The sequence below is a fragment of the Artemia sp. Qi Xiang Cuo genome, chromosome 9, assembly GCF_049724085.1.
Source record: "Artemia sp. Qi Xiang Cuo chromosome 9, ASM4972408v1, whole genome shotgun sequence".
Taxonomy (NCBI): Eukaryota; Metazoa; Arthropoda; class Branchiopoda; order Anostraca; family Artemiidae; genus Artemia; species Artemia sp. Qi Xiang Cuo.
Genome location: NC_142802.1, coordinates 46755135 through 46768577, shown reverse-complemented (window position 1 = coordinate 46768577; position 13443 = coordinate 46755135). Strand labels below are relative to the sequence as shown.

The window sequence follows — 13443 nt, the reverse complement described above, 5'->3', positions numbered from 1 at the left end:
GCAGTAACAAGAACCCTGCCCTCTTGGTCAAATTTTCACCAATAACTTGTCAACATAAATTAAAAATGCAGTCTCTGTTTTGAAAACCAGCTTTCTGTTAACCATGTGAATAAAACTGAAACAATAAAAGGCGTTAAGTTCTACTTTAGTTACTTTTGGCTATCTTGGAAAGGGGTTGGGTTAGGAAAATGAAACTTTCAGAGATGGATCTACATGCTAAGGTATGTCCTGGGAAGGTACTTTGAAGTACCTACCTCCACTCCTCCCCCCTTTATATAATGGTAAATTACTGCACATTACTAGTTGTTTTAGCTCAAATTTCATCCTATATTGCTATCATAATTATAAATCACTGCTTACCTTACACAACTTCAGCTTTTAACCTTGTTCATTAAAATATAGCCTATTCCAAAATCTTATTTTCATTTAAAAGTCCATCCCTTTAACTTATTTACTATCTAGGTGACATTGCTTATGGAACCTGTTTGTGATGTCACAACTTTGCTTATCATAACCCCTTTAACAGTAGCATGCAGGTGCCATGGGGTAGAAGACAACTCTGTGTTGATAAGCCATTAAACTTTATTAATTAGGGAAAGAATTAGACAAGAGGTAGACCATTAAAAAAAATTCAAATTGTTTTTAGAGGACAAATTATGTTCTGAGAAGATGTTATTATTTTTATAGGTCCATGTGCTCATGAAGCTTTTTAAATATTTCTGAAGCACTAATTGATAGAGTGCTACAAACATCAGAATTGACTTTAGAAGACAAGTTATGTCATGGGAAGATGTTTTTGAAATCCCCCCTCCCCAAAACTTAAAAATTTCTAAAATTCTACTTAAGAATCTTTTTAAATATTTCTAAAGCACTAATAGATAGAGCGCTACAAATATCAGAATTGACTTCAGAGGAAAAATTATGTTATGAGAAGATGTTTTTGAAATCCCCCTTTTCCCCAAACTCAAAATTTTCAAAAATTCTACTTTAGAAGCTTTTAAAATATTTCTAAAGCACTAAGACATAGAGCACTACAAACATCAGAATCAACTTTAGAGGACAAACTATGTTATTGGAAGATGTTCTTGAAATCCTTCTTAGCCCCATACTCAAAATTTTCAAAAATTTTACTTTACAAGCTTTTTTAAATATTTCTAAAGCGCTAAGACATAGAGCGCTACAAACATCAGAATTGACTTTAGAGGACAATTTATGTCATGGGAAGATGTTTTTGAAATACCCCTTCCCCCAAAATTCAAAATTTTCTAAAATTCTACTCTAGAAGCTTTTTAAATATTTCCAAAGCACTAATAGATAGCACACTAATAACATCAGAATCGACTTTAGTGGCCAAATTAATACTACAATAATTTCCCCTTCCCCCCAAACTCAAAATTTTTTTGAAATCCCTCTTCACCCAAAATTTTCCAAAATTCTACTTTAGAAGCTTTTTTAAATACTTCTAAAGTGCCAAGACATAGAGCACTACAAACATCAGAATCAACTTTAGAGGACAATTTATGTCATGGGAAGATGTTTTTGAAATCCCCCTTTGCCCCAAACTCAAAATTTTCCAAAATTCTACTTTAGAAGCTTTTTTAAATATTTCTAAAGTGCCAAGACATAGAGCACTACAGACATTAGAATAAACTATAGAGGACAATTCTACATCATAGAAAGATGTTGAAATCCCTCCTTGCCCCAAACTCAAAATTTTCCAAAATTCTACTTTAGAAGCTTTTTTAAATATTTGTAAAGCGCTAAGACATAAAGCACTACAAATATCAGATTTGACTTTAGAGGACAATTTATGTCATGGGAAGATGTTTTTGAAATCCCCCTTCCCCCCAAACTAAAAATTTTACTTTAGAAGCTTTTTTTAAATATTTATAATGTGCTAAGACATAGAGTGCTGCAAACATCAGAATCAACTCCAGAGGACAAATTATGGTATGGGAAGATGTTCTTGAAATCCCCCTTCCCTCCAAACTCAAAATTTTCCATAATTCTGCTTTAGAAGCTTTTTTGAATATTTCTAAAGTGTTAAGACATAGAGCGCTACAAACATCAGAATCAACTTAAGAGGACAATTTATGTCATGGGAAGATGTTTTTGAAATCCCCCTTTGCCCCAAACTCAAAATTCTACTCTAGAAGCTTTTTAAATATTTCCAAAGCACTAACAGATAGTGTGCTAAAAACACCAGAATCAACTTTAGAGGCCAAATTAATTCTACAATAATTCCCCCTCCACCCCAAACTCAAAATTTTCCAAAATTCTACTTTAGAAGCTTTTTAAATATTTATAAAGCGCTAAGACATAGAGCACTACAAACATCAGAATTGATTTAGGAAGACAAGTTATGTCATGGGAAGATGTTTTTGAAATCCCCCTTTGCCCCAAACTCAAAATTTTCAAAATTCTACTCTAGAAGCTTTTTAGATATTTCTAAAGCACTAATAGATAGCGTGCTACAAACATCAGTATCGACTTTAGAGGCCAAATTAATTCTACAATAATTCCCCCTTCCCCCCAAACTCAAATTTTTTTTTGAAATCCACCTTCTCCCCAAAATTCCAATAAATTACAATATTCTCCTTGAGAAGATTTTTAGATATTCTAAACATTCACGTCATAAATCGATACCAATGTAAGAAATAACATTAGAGTGAAAATCATATCGTGGAAAGATATTTTTGAAATTCCTCTTCCCCCTAAACTATAAATTTTCAAATATTCTACATTACACACTTTTTTAAATATTTCTAAAGCTCTAAGACACAGAGTGCTGCAAACATCAGAATCAACTTTAGAGGAGAAATTGTGTTATGGGAAGATGTTCTTGACATCCCCCTTCCCCCCAAGCTCAAAATTCTACTTTAGAAGTTTTTTTTAAATATTTCTAAAGCGCTAAGACATAGAGCACTACAAACATCAGAATCGACTTTAGAGGACAATTTATTACATGGGAAGATGTTTTTGAAATCCCCCTTGGCCCCAAACTCTAAATTATTAAAAATTCTACTTTAGAAGCTTTTTTAAATATTTGTAAAGTGCTAAGACATAAAGCATTACAAACATCAGAATCGACTTTAGAGGACAATTTATGTCATTGGAAGATGTTTTTGAAATCCCCCCAAACTCAAAATTTTAAAAAATTCTACTTTAGAAGCTTTTTAAATATTTCTAAAGCACTAATAGATAGAGTGCTAAAAGCATCAGAATTGACTTCAGAGGACACGTTATATCACAGGAAGAGGTTTTTAAAATCCCCCTTTCCCCCAAACTCAAAATTCTCTATAATTCAACTTTAGAAGCTTTTTAAATATTTCTAAAGCACTAATTGATAGAGGGCTACAAACATCAGAATTGACTTTAAAAGACAATTTATGTCATGGGAAGATGTTTTTGAAATACCCCCTACCCAAAACTCAAACATGTCTAAAATTCTACTTAAGAAGCTTTTTAAATATTTCTAAAGTAATAATAGATAGAGCACTACAAATATCAGAATCAACTTCAGAGGACAAATTATGGTATGGGAAGATGTTCATGAAATCCCCCTTCCCCCCAAACTCAAAATTTTCCAAGTCCTAAGTGCTAAGACATAGAGTCTACAAAATCCCCCTTCCCCCCAAACTCAAATTTCCAAAATTCTACTTTAGAAGCTTTTTTAAATATTTCCAAAGTGCTAAGACATAGAGTGCTACAAACATCAGAATCAACTTTAGAGGACAAGTTATGTCATGGGAAGATGTTTTTGAAATCCCCCTTTGTCTCAAATTAAAAAATTTACAAAATTCTACTTTAGAAGTTTTTTAAATATTTCAAAATCACTGACATATATCGCGCTAAGAACCTAAGAATTAACATTAGAGGCCAAATTAATTTTACAGTAATTTATCCTTCCCCTCAAACTCAAATTTTTTTTGAAATCCACTTTCACCCCAAAATTCCAAAATATTCTAAAATTCTACTTGAGGATCTCCTTAGATATTTTTAAAGAACTAATAGATAGATTGCTACATACACCAGAATTAACTTTAGAGTATAGTTCTTATTAGGGGAATATGTTTTTGAAATCTGTCTTTCCCCCTAACTCTACTATTTCCAAAATTTTACTTTACAAGCTGTATTAAATATTTTTAAAGTGCTAAGACAGAGTGCTGCAAACATCAGAATCAACTTTAGAGGAGAAATTGTGTTATGGGAAGATGTTCTTGACATCCCCCTTCCCTCCAAGCTCAAAATTCTACTTTAGAAGTTTTTTTTAAATATTTCTAAAGCGCTAAGACATTGAGCACTACAAACATCAGAATCGACTTTAGAGGACAATTTATGTCATGGGAAGATGTTTTTGAAATCCCCCTTCTCCCCAAACTCAAAATTTTCTAAAATTCTACTCTAGAAGCTTTTTAAATATTTCCAAAGCATTAATAGATAGCGCGCCAAAAACATCAGAATCGACTTTAGAGACCAAATTAATTTTACAATAATTCCCCCTCCCCCCCAAACTCAAATTTTTTTGGAAATCTCCCTTTGCCCCAAACTCAAAACTTTCCAAAATTCTACTTTAGAAGCTTTTTTAAATATTTCTAAAGCGCTACAAACATCAGAATCGACTTTAGAGGACAATTTATGTCATGGGCTTTGCATAGGGATTGGCTGCAGTCACTTTTTCACTGAATTTGTTACTGAAGTCAGCTTTGCACAAGGATTGGCTGCAGTCACTTTTTCACTGAATGTGTGACTGAAGTCACTTTTTTTGTTTATGTATTGAGTTGTTTTTTTTTTTTTTTTGCAATTTTGTGAACTAACAGAAGGTTAAACAATCAATCTCCTAGAAAAGGTAACTTTACTCGTGATAAATAATGCTCCCATAGCTCCCATCTACTATGCTAAACCATGAACAAACAATTTGAGAGTATGAACAATTCTTCCCTGAAAAGCAAGTTACAATTAGGGCACAGAATAAACCATGGGTTACTCTGACAATTAAAGCAGCAATGGCAGAGCAAGACATGCTTTATGAGACAAAGCCACACTCTGACAAATATAAACAGAAGAGAAACACAGTAGTTAGACTACTAAAGCAAGCTAGATGTCTGTATGGACGTCTAGACATCTGTAATTGGTCAGCCAGTGACCCAAAAAAGTTCCACACAAGTGTACGGAAACTAATGGGACAGCACAGGTCTAAATCCTGAGGAACCAGCAAGGAGAGAATATAACTGCAGAAGTAATTAATACATACTTTTCAAATATTTGCCACCAACAGTCTCCCCTCAGGACTTTGCCACCAAATGTTCCAATTAAAACCATCCCTATTATCACAGTTTCCCAAGTCCAAGAAAAACTTGAAAACCTAGACATTAGGAAAGCCCTGTCCTGATTAAATTCCTGTAAGCCTGATACATGGACTGCTCCCCCTTACTGCCTAAACGATTGACTATGGTGTATAATCAATGCCCAGTGGAAGGCATTTTCCCAGATAAGTTGCAAAAGGCTGTTATCACACCAATTCCAAAGAACATCACCAAACTCACCATCTAATCCCTGGCCAATTTCAAAGACACCCCTCATTTCAAAAGTCTTTAAGGATTTTTTTTCATATTGGCTACTAGCAGAAGTAGTAGCCACAAAATCATTCCTATGCAGTTTGGTCTTTGTTGAGGACACAGCACAACTCATTATCTGGTCAGATTACTTCATGATCTACAAGAACATCTAGAAAATCCTGAGGTCCTTGCTGAAATAATCATAAAACTGTAATCAACAAAGCCCATGCCCTGGAAGTTTTGCAGTTTCTCTTGTGTACTATTGCAACTTTCCATTCTGGTCATTAACAGTGCATACAACTCAAAATGGGGAAACATCCAACTTCCAAGACATCATGTGTAGAGCAGCCCAAGGAAGCAAGCTAGGTCTCTTCTCATTCATTATAGTCATCAACCAACTGATGAGGCAACACAAACAGAGGTATAAATTTGCAGATGATCTTTTGCTAAGCCGGCTGCACTTCTTGTCACAAACACCTAATCAGGTCATACCACTTGTTGCAGAGCTTCAACATCAAGCTGATCAAGTGAAGCTTCAGATAGACTTCAAGAAAAGCTGTGTAATGTGTGTCAACATAAATGAATCTGCACCTCTCCAAACAAAGAAGTCAGTAAAAATACTTGATATCACATTAAATGATGACCTCTTGTTTGGAGACCACAGCAAAAGCAGCTGACTTTCTAAAATCTAAGAACGTTTGGAATGACAGAGCAACTCCTTCTTTCTTGCTATAAAGCTTATGTAATGCCCATAAATAAATATGGCTGTCCTTTCTGGCACCCCTTGCTTACAGAGAAGCACAGAAACCAAGTGAAAACAATTCAGAAGAGAGCCTGCAAAATAATTCTTGGGCCAAATCATAAAAACTATGAACAAAGCTTGAACCAACTCCAGCTCCCAACCCTAGATGAAAGGAGGCATGAAATATTGATGAAGTTTGGAGCTGACATCCTGAAGTCCTCAACACACCAAGATATCCTGCCTCTGTTTACTTCAGAGGAACACGCATACAAAACAAGGTTGCCAACTCTGAAAGAGGGAAAAAACTGTTAGAATGCCCGCCTACACACTCGACGACAAAATTTTTAAACTCCTTCGTGCCCTACTACGTCAGGTGTTACAACAACAGTGTCCTGAAGTCGACGTGATAGGAGTATTGTAATAAAAGTTCTGAGACAAAGTGCATCTTAGCCTGTTAAATGATATTGACCTTAGATATTTGATGCATATTTTACATATATTTGCTGAACCAAAAGAAGAAAATATTTATAAAGAAATATTTGAGGAACGTCAGAACTAGTCAAATCTAATTTTGACTAGAAATTATTATATTGTAGTGAAGAGGACAGAAGCAATTGAAAGGTAATTTGAAGTCTGTAGTAGGCCTAGATGGGTAAATTTCAATACATTCTGAGGGCAGTCCAAAATTTTTCTATGTGCCATTGAATAGTGGTTTTCCCCTTATATTTTCCTCTCAGCTATCTCAGAAAACAATTTAGAGCTAGAAATTTTCAGTGGCATGCCGCCGCTGGCCGTTTTGGCAGCATGCAAGCTTGCTGAAATATTTTTGGCAGTTTGCTGCCAGTTTTGGATACGGCTTTGGAGACTAGCAGGAGCACTTTGAGCTACTTTTCATCAGTCAGTGTACCATATGCCATTACAGTACAAGGTTGTGCTCTCTTTGTGGAAAAATCAATGTGATTCTTGTTGGTCAATGTTGGTCAATGTTGGTCTTGTTGGTCAATCAATGTGATCAATGTGATTCTTGTGGAGCTCATCATTTTTTGTGATGGCAAATTTTTGTGAAGGGCATGGGGTCATGACGTTTTGTTCCTGGTTTGGAAAATGGTCACAGAATCCTCTGAAATGTTAAAAATAGCCTGTAAAGAGGATTTTATAGGGAAAACTGAAGTGTTTTAGTGATTTTCCTGTTTGAAAAATGTCAAATGCCAATTGATCAGTGTTGATGATTGATTGATTGATTAGTGAAATGCTAAAGACTCTGTACATCCTTTGATGGGCTGGACTAACAAACATGTTGAAAAAGTTTGTGAAGTCATTCTAGATGATAAACCACCTGACAATTGACAAAGTTGTAGAGAAATTTGGAGTTACATAGTACAGAGAATTTGGGGTTGAGAAGGGTGGCAGAAAAATTTGTTCTTAAAATACTGACTACTGAGCAAAACAAAGCCATGTGGAATCATGCTCTGCTTTGAAGGCTGATTTCCAAATGACCCAATTTTTTTCAAAGGACATCACAGGTGATGAATCATTGTTCTATGGATATGATCCTGAAACTAGGAAACAATAAAATCAATGAAAGACTCCAAATTCACCTCATCCTAGAAAAGCTGGTCAGGTTAAATCAAACATTAAGACAATGCTCGTTTGTCTTTTAGCTAGTAATATACCAGCTAGGGAAAATCTGCTGATGTTAAATATAGTTTTAACTGACTTTCTGTGTCAGAAGTATCACCATCAAATTTTCAGTTGCTCCAAAATAGACGTCATCAGTAAACAATCTGCTGGCGCCCTCAAAACAGGTGGAAACTGTGGTATTTTGCAACAAAAAGCTTAGCATTCTGGTGGTACATAGCACACTAAAAAGATAGTGCTAGTGAAAAGGCATTATTCTTTCCAGTAATAGGCTAAATCTTGAAAACTTACAAGCCCCAAATGGCAAATGATACATTTTTTTAGTTGTGAGTCTCTCTCAATTTGTGAAAAATATATGACAAAAAAAGACAACCATTTATCTGAATACTTGCCGAAAATTCCACTAGAAAACATCTAAGACATCACTACAAATGCTTCTTCCATCCTAATGGCCCCTACCAAACCTTCGATGCCCTTAGCCCCCCCCCCCCCGTAGAACTAAAATAACAATGAATCAAAATTTTTAGGCATCCAGTTTGATCAGAATGTCATAAGGGGTAACACAACATATACAGCCCCTGGGACAAGTTCCTAAATCACACTAAATATACATATTTTTTTATGCAAAGCAGAAAAGTTTTAGTAGAAAATGTTGTACCTTGTTTCAACCAGAATTATAGAAAATATTCCTGATCTTGGAGTATGGATGTATTCCTTGTGATTATGAGCTTAGATGGCAACCAAATGGTATTAAGTAAAAAAAAAATGTTTTTCTGTCATCCAAAGTCTTTTCTGTTTAGCATCATTGATGAATATCTTACAAAGGAATATTTGTAGAAGGTCATGTGAAAATATTATTTTATTTCGGTTTCTACCATCAATACAGAATACAAAGACGTTTATCTTGAAACTGAGAGTTTACTGGCAAAGCGCTATGAAATGGGATGGTAGCAGTTCATACAAACCAAAAATTAAATTGAGAAAAAGGTTAATGCTTTCAGGTAGGAGGAAGAAAGATGGTGAGAGAACAACACTAGAAATTCACAGTCATACTACAATCACGATTTAGTTGTAAGGGTGGAACAAACAATGCTTCTCCAATAAAATGAAAAGCCCTAATAGTAGCAAATCATAACTTAAATGATGCTCAGATACATTTAATGATGCATTAAATGATTTATGTTGCTTTGAACTCAGATACTTGTGACCCAGTTTTTCTGAAGTAATGATAAAGTAAACTCATGGGAATAAAATTGTAACAATTTTTTTTCTAATTCTTACCTGTCTCATATATTTGGCAATCTTCCATTCCAGTTTCAAATAGAATAGAATCTATTTGCGTTTAAAGCCCATAGACCATGACAAAACATATAAAACAAACAACAATTACACAGAAATTACAAAAATCCTTACATAATCCTACAGGAACCTAGTTCTACAGTCCATTGTGAACACTCATAAAACATTCATCTGCACCACTCTCACCAACCACTCAAAATCAAAATCATCCCTACCAAGCACTTCCATTCTCCAATATTTTTGTTCTTCATATTCACAAATCAAGTGGTATACACTTTCACTCAAACCTCCGCACATAGGACAAAAATACTGGAAATATAACAAGACTAGCAGTTTTAAACAGTTTCATTTTCTCATTATTTGTAATAATAATCATGAGAAAAATGCCTCTTATAGAACAACATAAAATTTTTGTGATTATTGAAATGTCTTTCAAACAATAATTTTCAGGTCGTTGCACTCCTTTACTATTATTTTTACTGAAATAAAACAAAAATTTTCTTATGATCTATTCCTGGCTGAGGCCAGACACTGTGTGTAATGGACTTAAAGTGCTGGATTTAGAAAAAATTGATCAGCCTTTACTATAAAAACGAATTGATGAGCATTGGAATATTCTAGTCAGTATCACAAGCACAACAGAAAATTTGAGACTCCCAGCAATAACTTAACTTCTTAAAACTGGTCTTTGCTTTTTCTATAGGAATGCTGCCATTGAGCATGGCTTCTGCTCAATGCAGAAACCGGATTATCAGCAGAAAGTTTCTGCTGATAATCTGAAGGGCATGAGTCCCTTCAAATTATCAGTGATGAAAGAAATATAATGAGCAAGAACTCAGTTAATGCTCGACATGGTTGTTGGTGGCAAAAAGACATTTGGACGGCTGGAAAATGTCCCCATTACGGAAATTTTACTTCGGTTACCTAGATGGCAAGGGTGAGCTACCCGGCATTCATCAAGGAAGGAGCTTAGAAAAAAACAGCTGAAGGTGCATCAAGAAATTAGGAGGAAACAGGAAGCTAATGTCAGGCACAGGAAAATTTAAGGGAAGAACTGTTTTTTTTTTCTTTTGTAGAAACTTTTAGATAATTTACTAGAAGTTAGTTTTGAGAGTTTCAAAGATGGTCTTAATTCGTGTATTTCTTTGAGTTGGAATTTGCTTAAATGATGTTCAAATTGTATACAAGAAGGATGAGGAAAGAAGGATGTGAGGATACTGTTCAAAAAGTGAAAAATACTTTGATCGATTGTTTGGTAAAAGTTGAGAAATTAGTTTTTTTTTTTATTCATTATATCTGCTGTATTCAAGCCTTGATTATTTCTATTCTAATAAAAGAAACAGATTGGATGAAAAAGGAAATGCACAGTCGAAGATGGTCCATGAAGGATTATTAAGGCTATGATAAAAAAGTAGAAAATCAGTGTTTAGCAGTTTTGTTACTATTTTCTGATAATCAAGATCTTGAAGTTGGTCGATTTTCCTGTGTCTGAAAGCCCCTAAATTGACTTCTTTTTTTACAGAAGTCGATGCTGTATGATTCCTGACACTTCTAAGCTCCATCTAATTTCTGCTGGAAAGAATCTGGATCTCATAAAATTCGTTGGGTACAGTCAAGCAGACTTTTCCCATAACCTTTTAAGACCACTGGCTTTTCTTGGTTGATATGGTAGCAAACTTAAAAGTTTTGGTTCTAACGGTCAACGGTTTAAGTATTTTAACTACAGAATAGTTGAAATAGTTTCTGGCCTATTGAGGTCAATGGTTTAACATATCTGTGGGTGTATTCAAGTCTTTTACTCGCGTAAAAGTCTTTTAGTCGTGATAACTATCTGTCTACCAAATTTTAAGTGCAACTATATTCTTTTAGCTTTTGGGTCATTCCCTGAGTAACCTACTGCAGAGCTTAGCAATATTATACCGTCAGTCTCAACAAAAATATTTAAGTCACATTTTTTGGGAACTATGTTGTAGTCTACCACCCGTTAGTTTGGCAGATTTTGTGTCTCATAATTTCATGGACTTCGCCCACCATGTTTGGAAAATATCTGCAACATATATCGTGCCTGATAATTTATTTAATTAATTGTATATAGGAAGGCAGTGGGTGAGTATCCTCTAAAGAAAATGCAGAAAGTGGTGGTATGAGAATAACGCTTAAGAGTGGTGCTATTTTTGGGTTTTGTCCCTCCTTCATCCAGAAAAAAAATTCTTCTGATTTACTCTCTAAGGGCACCTATGTGCATCTTTGAGGGAGGAGTTTCCAATGCTCTCAAAGATAAATAGTAGTCAGAATAATATCTGGTGATTTGACTGTGTTGATTTCCAAACATCACTAACAAAATTAATTGGTAGCACGCCTAAAGCGTCGCTTGCGAGGGTGTGTTACTAATAAAAAATAACTACAGATATAAGCTACAAGGAATATAAGGAGTTTGAAGGTGCAACTGTCTACTGAAAAATATTTACATTTGATTAGCTTCTTTTGCACGAGGTCAGCTTACAGTAGATCACCTAATGGCACAATAGATAACCCATGGACGCAATAGTGATTCTCTGATGATTTTCAAGATCCGTGCAACCTTTTTTTAGACGTGTTTTTTAGATCAATTTACAAGTTAGAAAGACTTCTAGGGGAGGGGTTGAAGTGGGCAACGCCAACCCTGGATTTCTGTTTCTCTGGGAAAATATGAACATCTTCAAATTGGTGGAGAATATTCCTGTTTACTTGCTTTGCTGTGCCGTTAGTTTATAGTTTTTGGGAGGAGGGGGGAAGGAAATGTATTTTTCAAATATAGGGAGCAAGGAATTAATTTTTTTGTGTTTATTTTTTTTCGATGAAAATCCCCCCCCCCTAAAAAAAATGTCTAGAAATCTTTGACTGTTTTCCCTCCTCCCTAATTGGCGTCACTTGTGCATGATCGGATAGCAGCTTATTGAGCAAATAGTAATGCCAATTTCTCATTTTTAGGGCATCAGAGAGTGACCTCCGACCATTTTTGCCATGTCTTGTACGAATGAGTCTAATAACGCCTCTTGATTTGTCGGATGATTGTAAACTTGCAAGAAGGTCGGTTTCTTTAATACTGTGTGGAATTGAAGTCGTCAATTCAATAGTTGGACTTCTGTCAGTAGATTTTCCTACATTGGAACCAGATTTAAAGAAAGAGCATTCTCTCAGGTAACTTCAATTTTAGTTGTCAATTAATTGCAAGCCACGTCTTACCTTGAACAATTGTTCTTGGTTAGATACGTTCTTGAGGCTATAGCTCAAATCGTAGGATTAAAGAATTTGTTAGGTTCACGCCAAAAAGGGGAGAACATTACAAAACAGTGAAAGCAGGGTTTATTCAGTAATACATCCTCCTATCCTAGAAAAATTATTGTTTTTTGGCTCTCATAAAAGAAAACCGAATTGTTATTTTTTGTCTTCTTATTTCTTTCCTTATTTTCTTTTTAGCTAGTGAATGTAACATGACAGTTGCAAGCAGTTTTATCTCACATAAGTCGCCTGTTGCAATGCAAAATGCCATTGGCTATTTTCCCAATTGTATAGGAGAGCAAACAAAATGAAAACTAGTTTCGATAGATGTCAGTATAAAAATACTTTTAAACTCGTATGTCTGTCTCTAAAGTTTAAACTTATTAAATAAATAAAAAAAAATATTTTTTTTGTCAACTGAAAATAAACAGCAACATTAAAACTTAAAATGAACAGAAATTACTCTTTATATGATGGGGAATGTCCCTTCCTCAACACTCGCTCTTTACACTAAAGTCCTCAAGTTCTTCAAAAATACTTTTCATTCAAATTCAACAGCCCTTGTGTTTGAGCAGTCTTTCTTAAAGAATTGTGACAAAAAGTCAAACTTTAGCGAAGGGACAGCCACCCTCCTATACGGAATGATTTCTGTTCGTTTAAGGTTTGATGGTGCTCCTGACTTTCAATTGAATAAACTTCTTTTTTTTCGAATCCTATTTGGAAATCCCCTTATCTCCCCCTTGCCCCCTCGTGTAAAATTGTCCCTGAAAATTACCCCGGAGACTTTTTCCCCACGGAAAATTCTCTCCGTGGAAAATTCCCCCCCTCCCCCGCCCAAAAAAAAATATAATATATATCCCAACCCCAAATAATACTTGTAAAACAATGGGCAAGTTGCACAAATTACATCCCTCTCCCCAGGGACTATGGTAGTCATGTCATGTC

At 34.9% G+C, this 13443-nt stretch overlaps 1 protein-coding gene across 2 annotated transcripts in view; it reads left to right on the top strand.

Annotated features, from left to right (window-relative positions):
• The window catches only part of IntS2 (integrator complex subunit 2), an 81389-nt gene that overhangs the window by 438 nt on the left and 67508 nt on the right, over positions 1–13443 (top strand). For both annotated transcript variants that reach the window (XM_089094638.1, XM_089094637.1), the window contains exon 2: positions 12208–12417. In XM_089094638.1, the coding sequence (XP_088950764.1) occupies positions 12208–12417 (210 nt within the window). The remainder of the gene's footprint in view (positions 1–12207; positions 12418–13443) is intronic.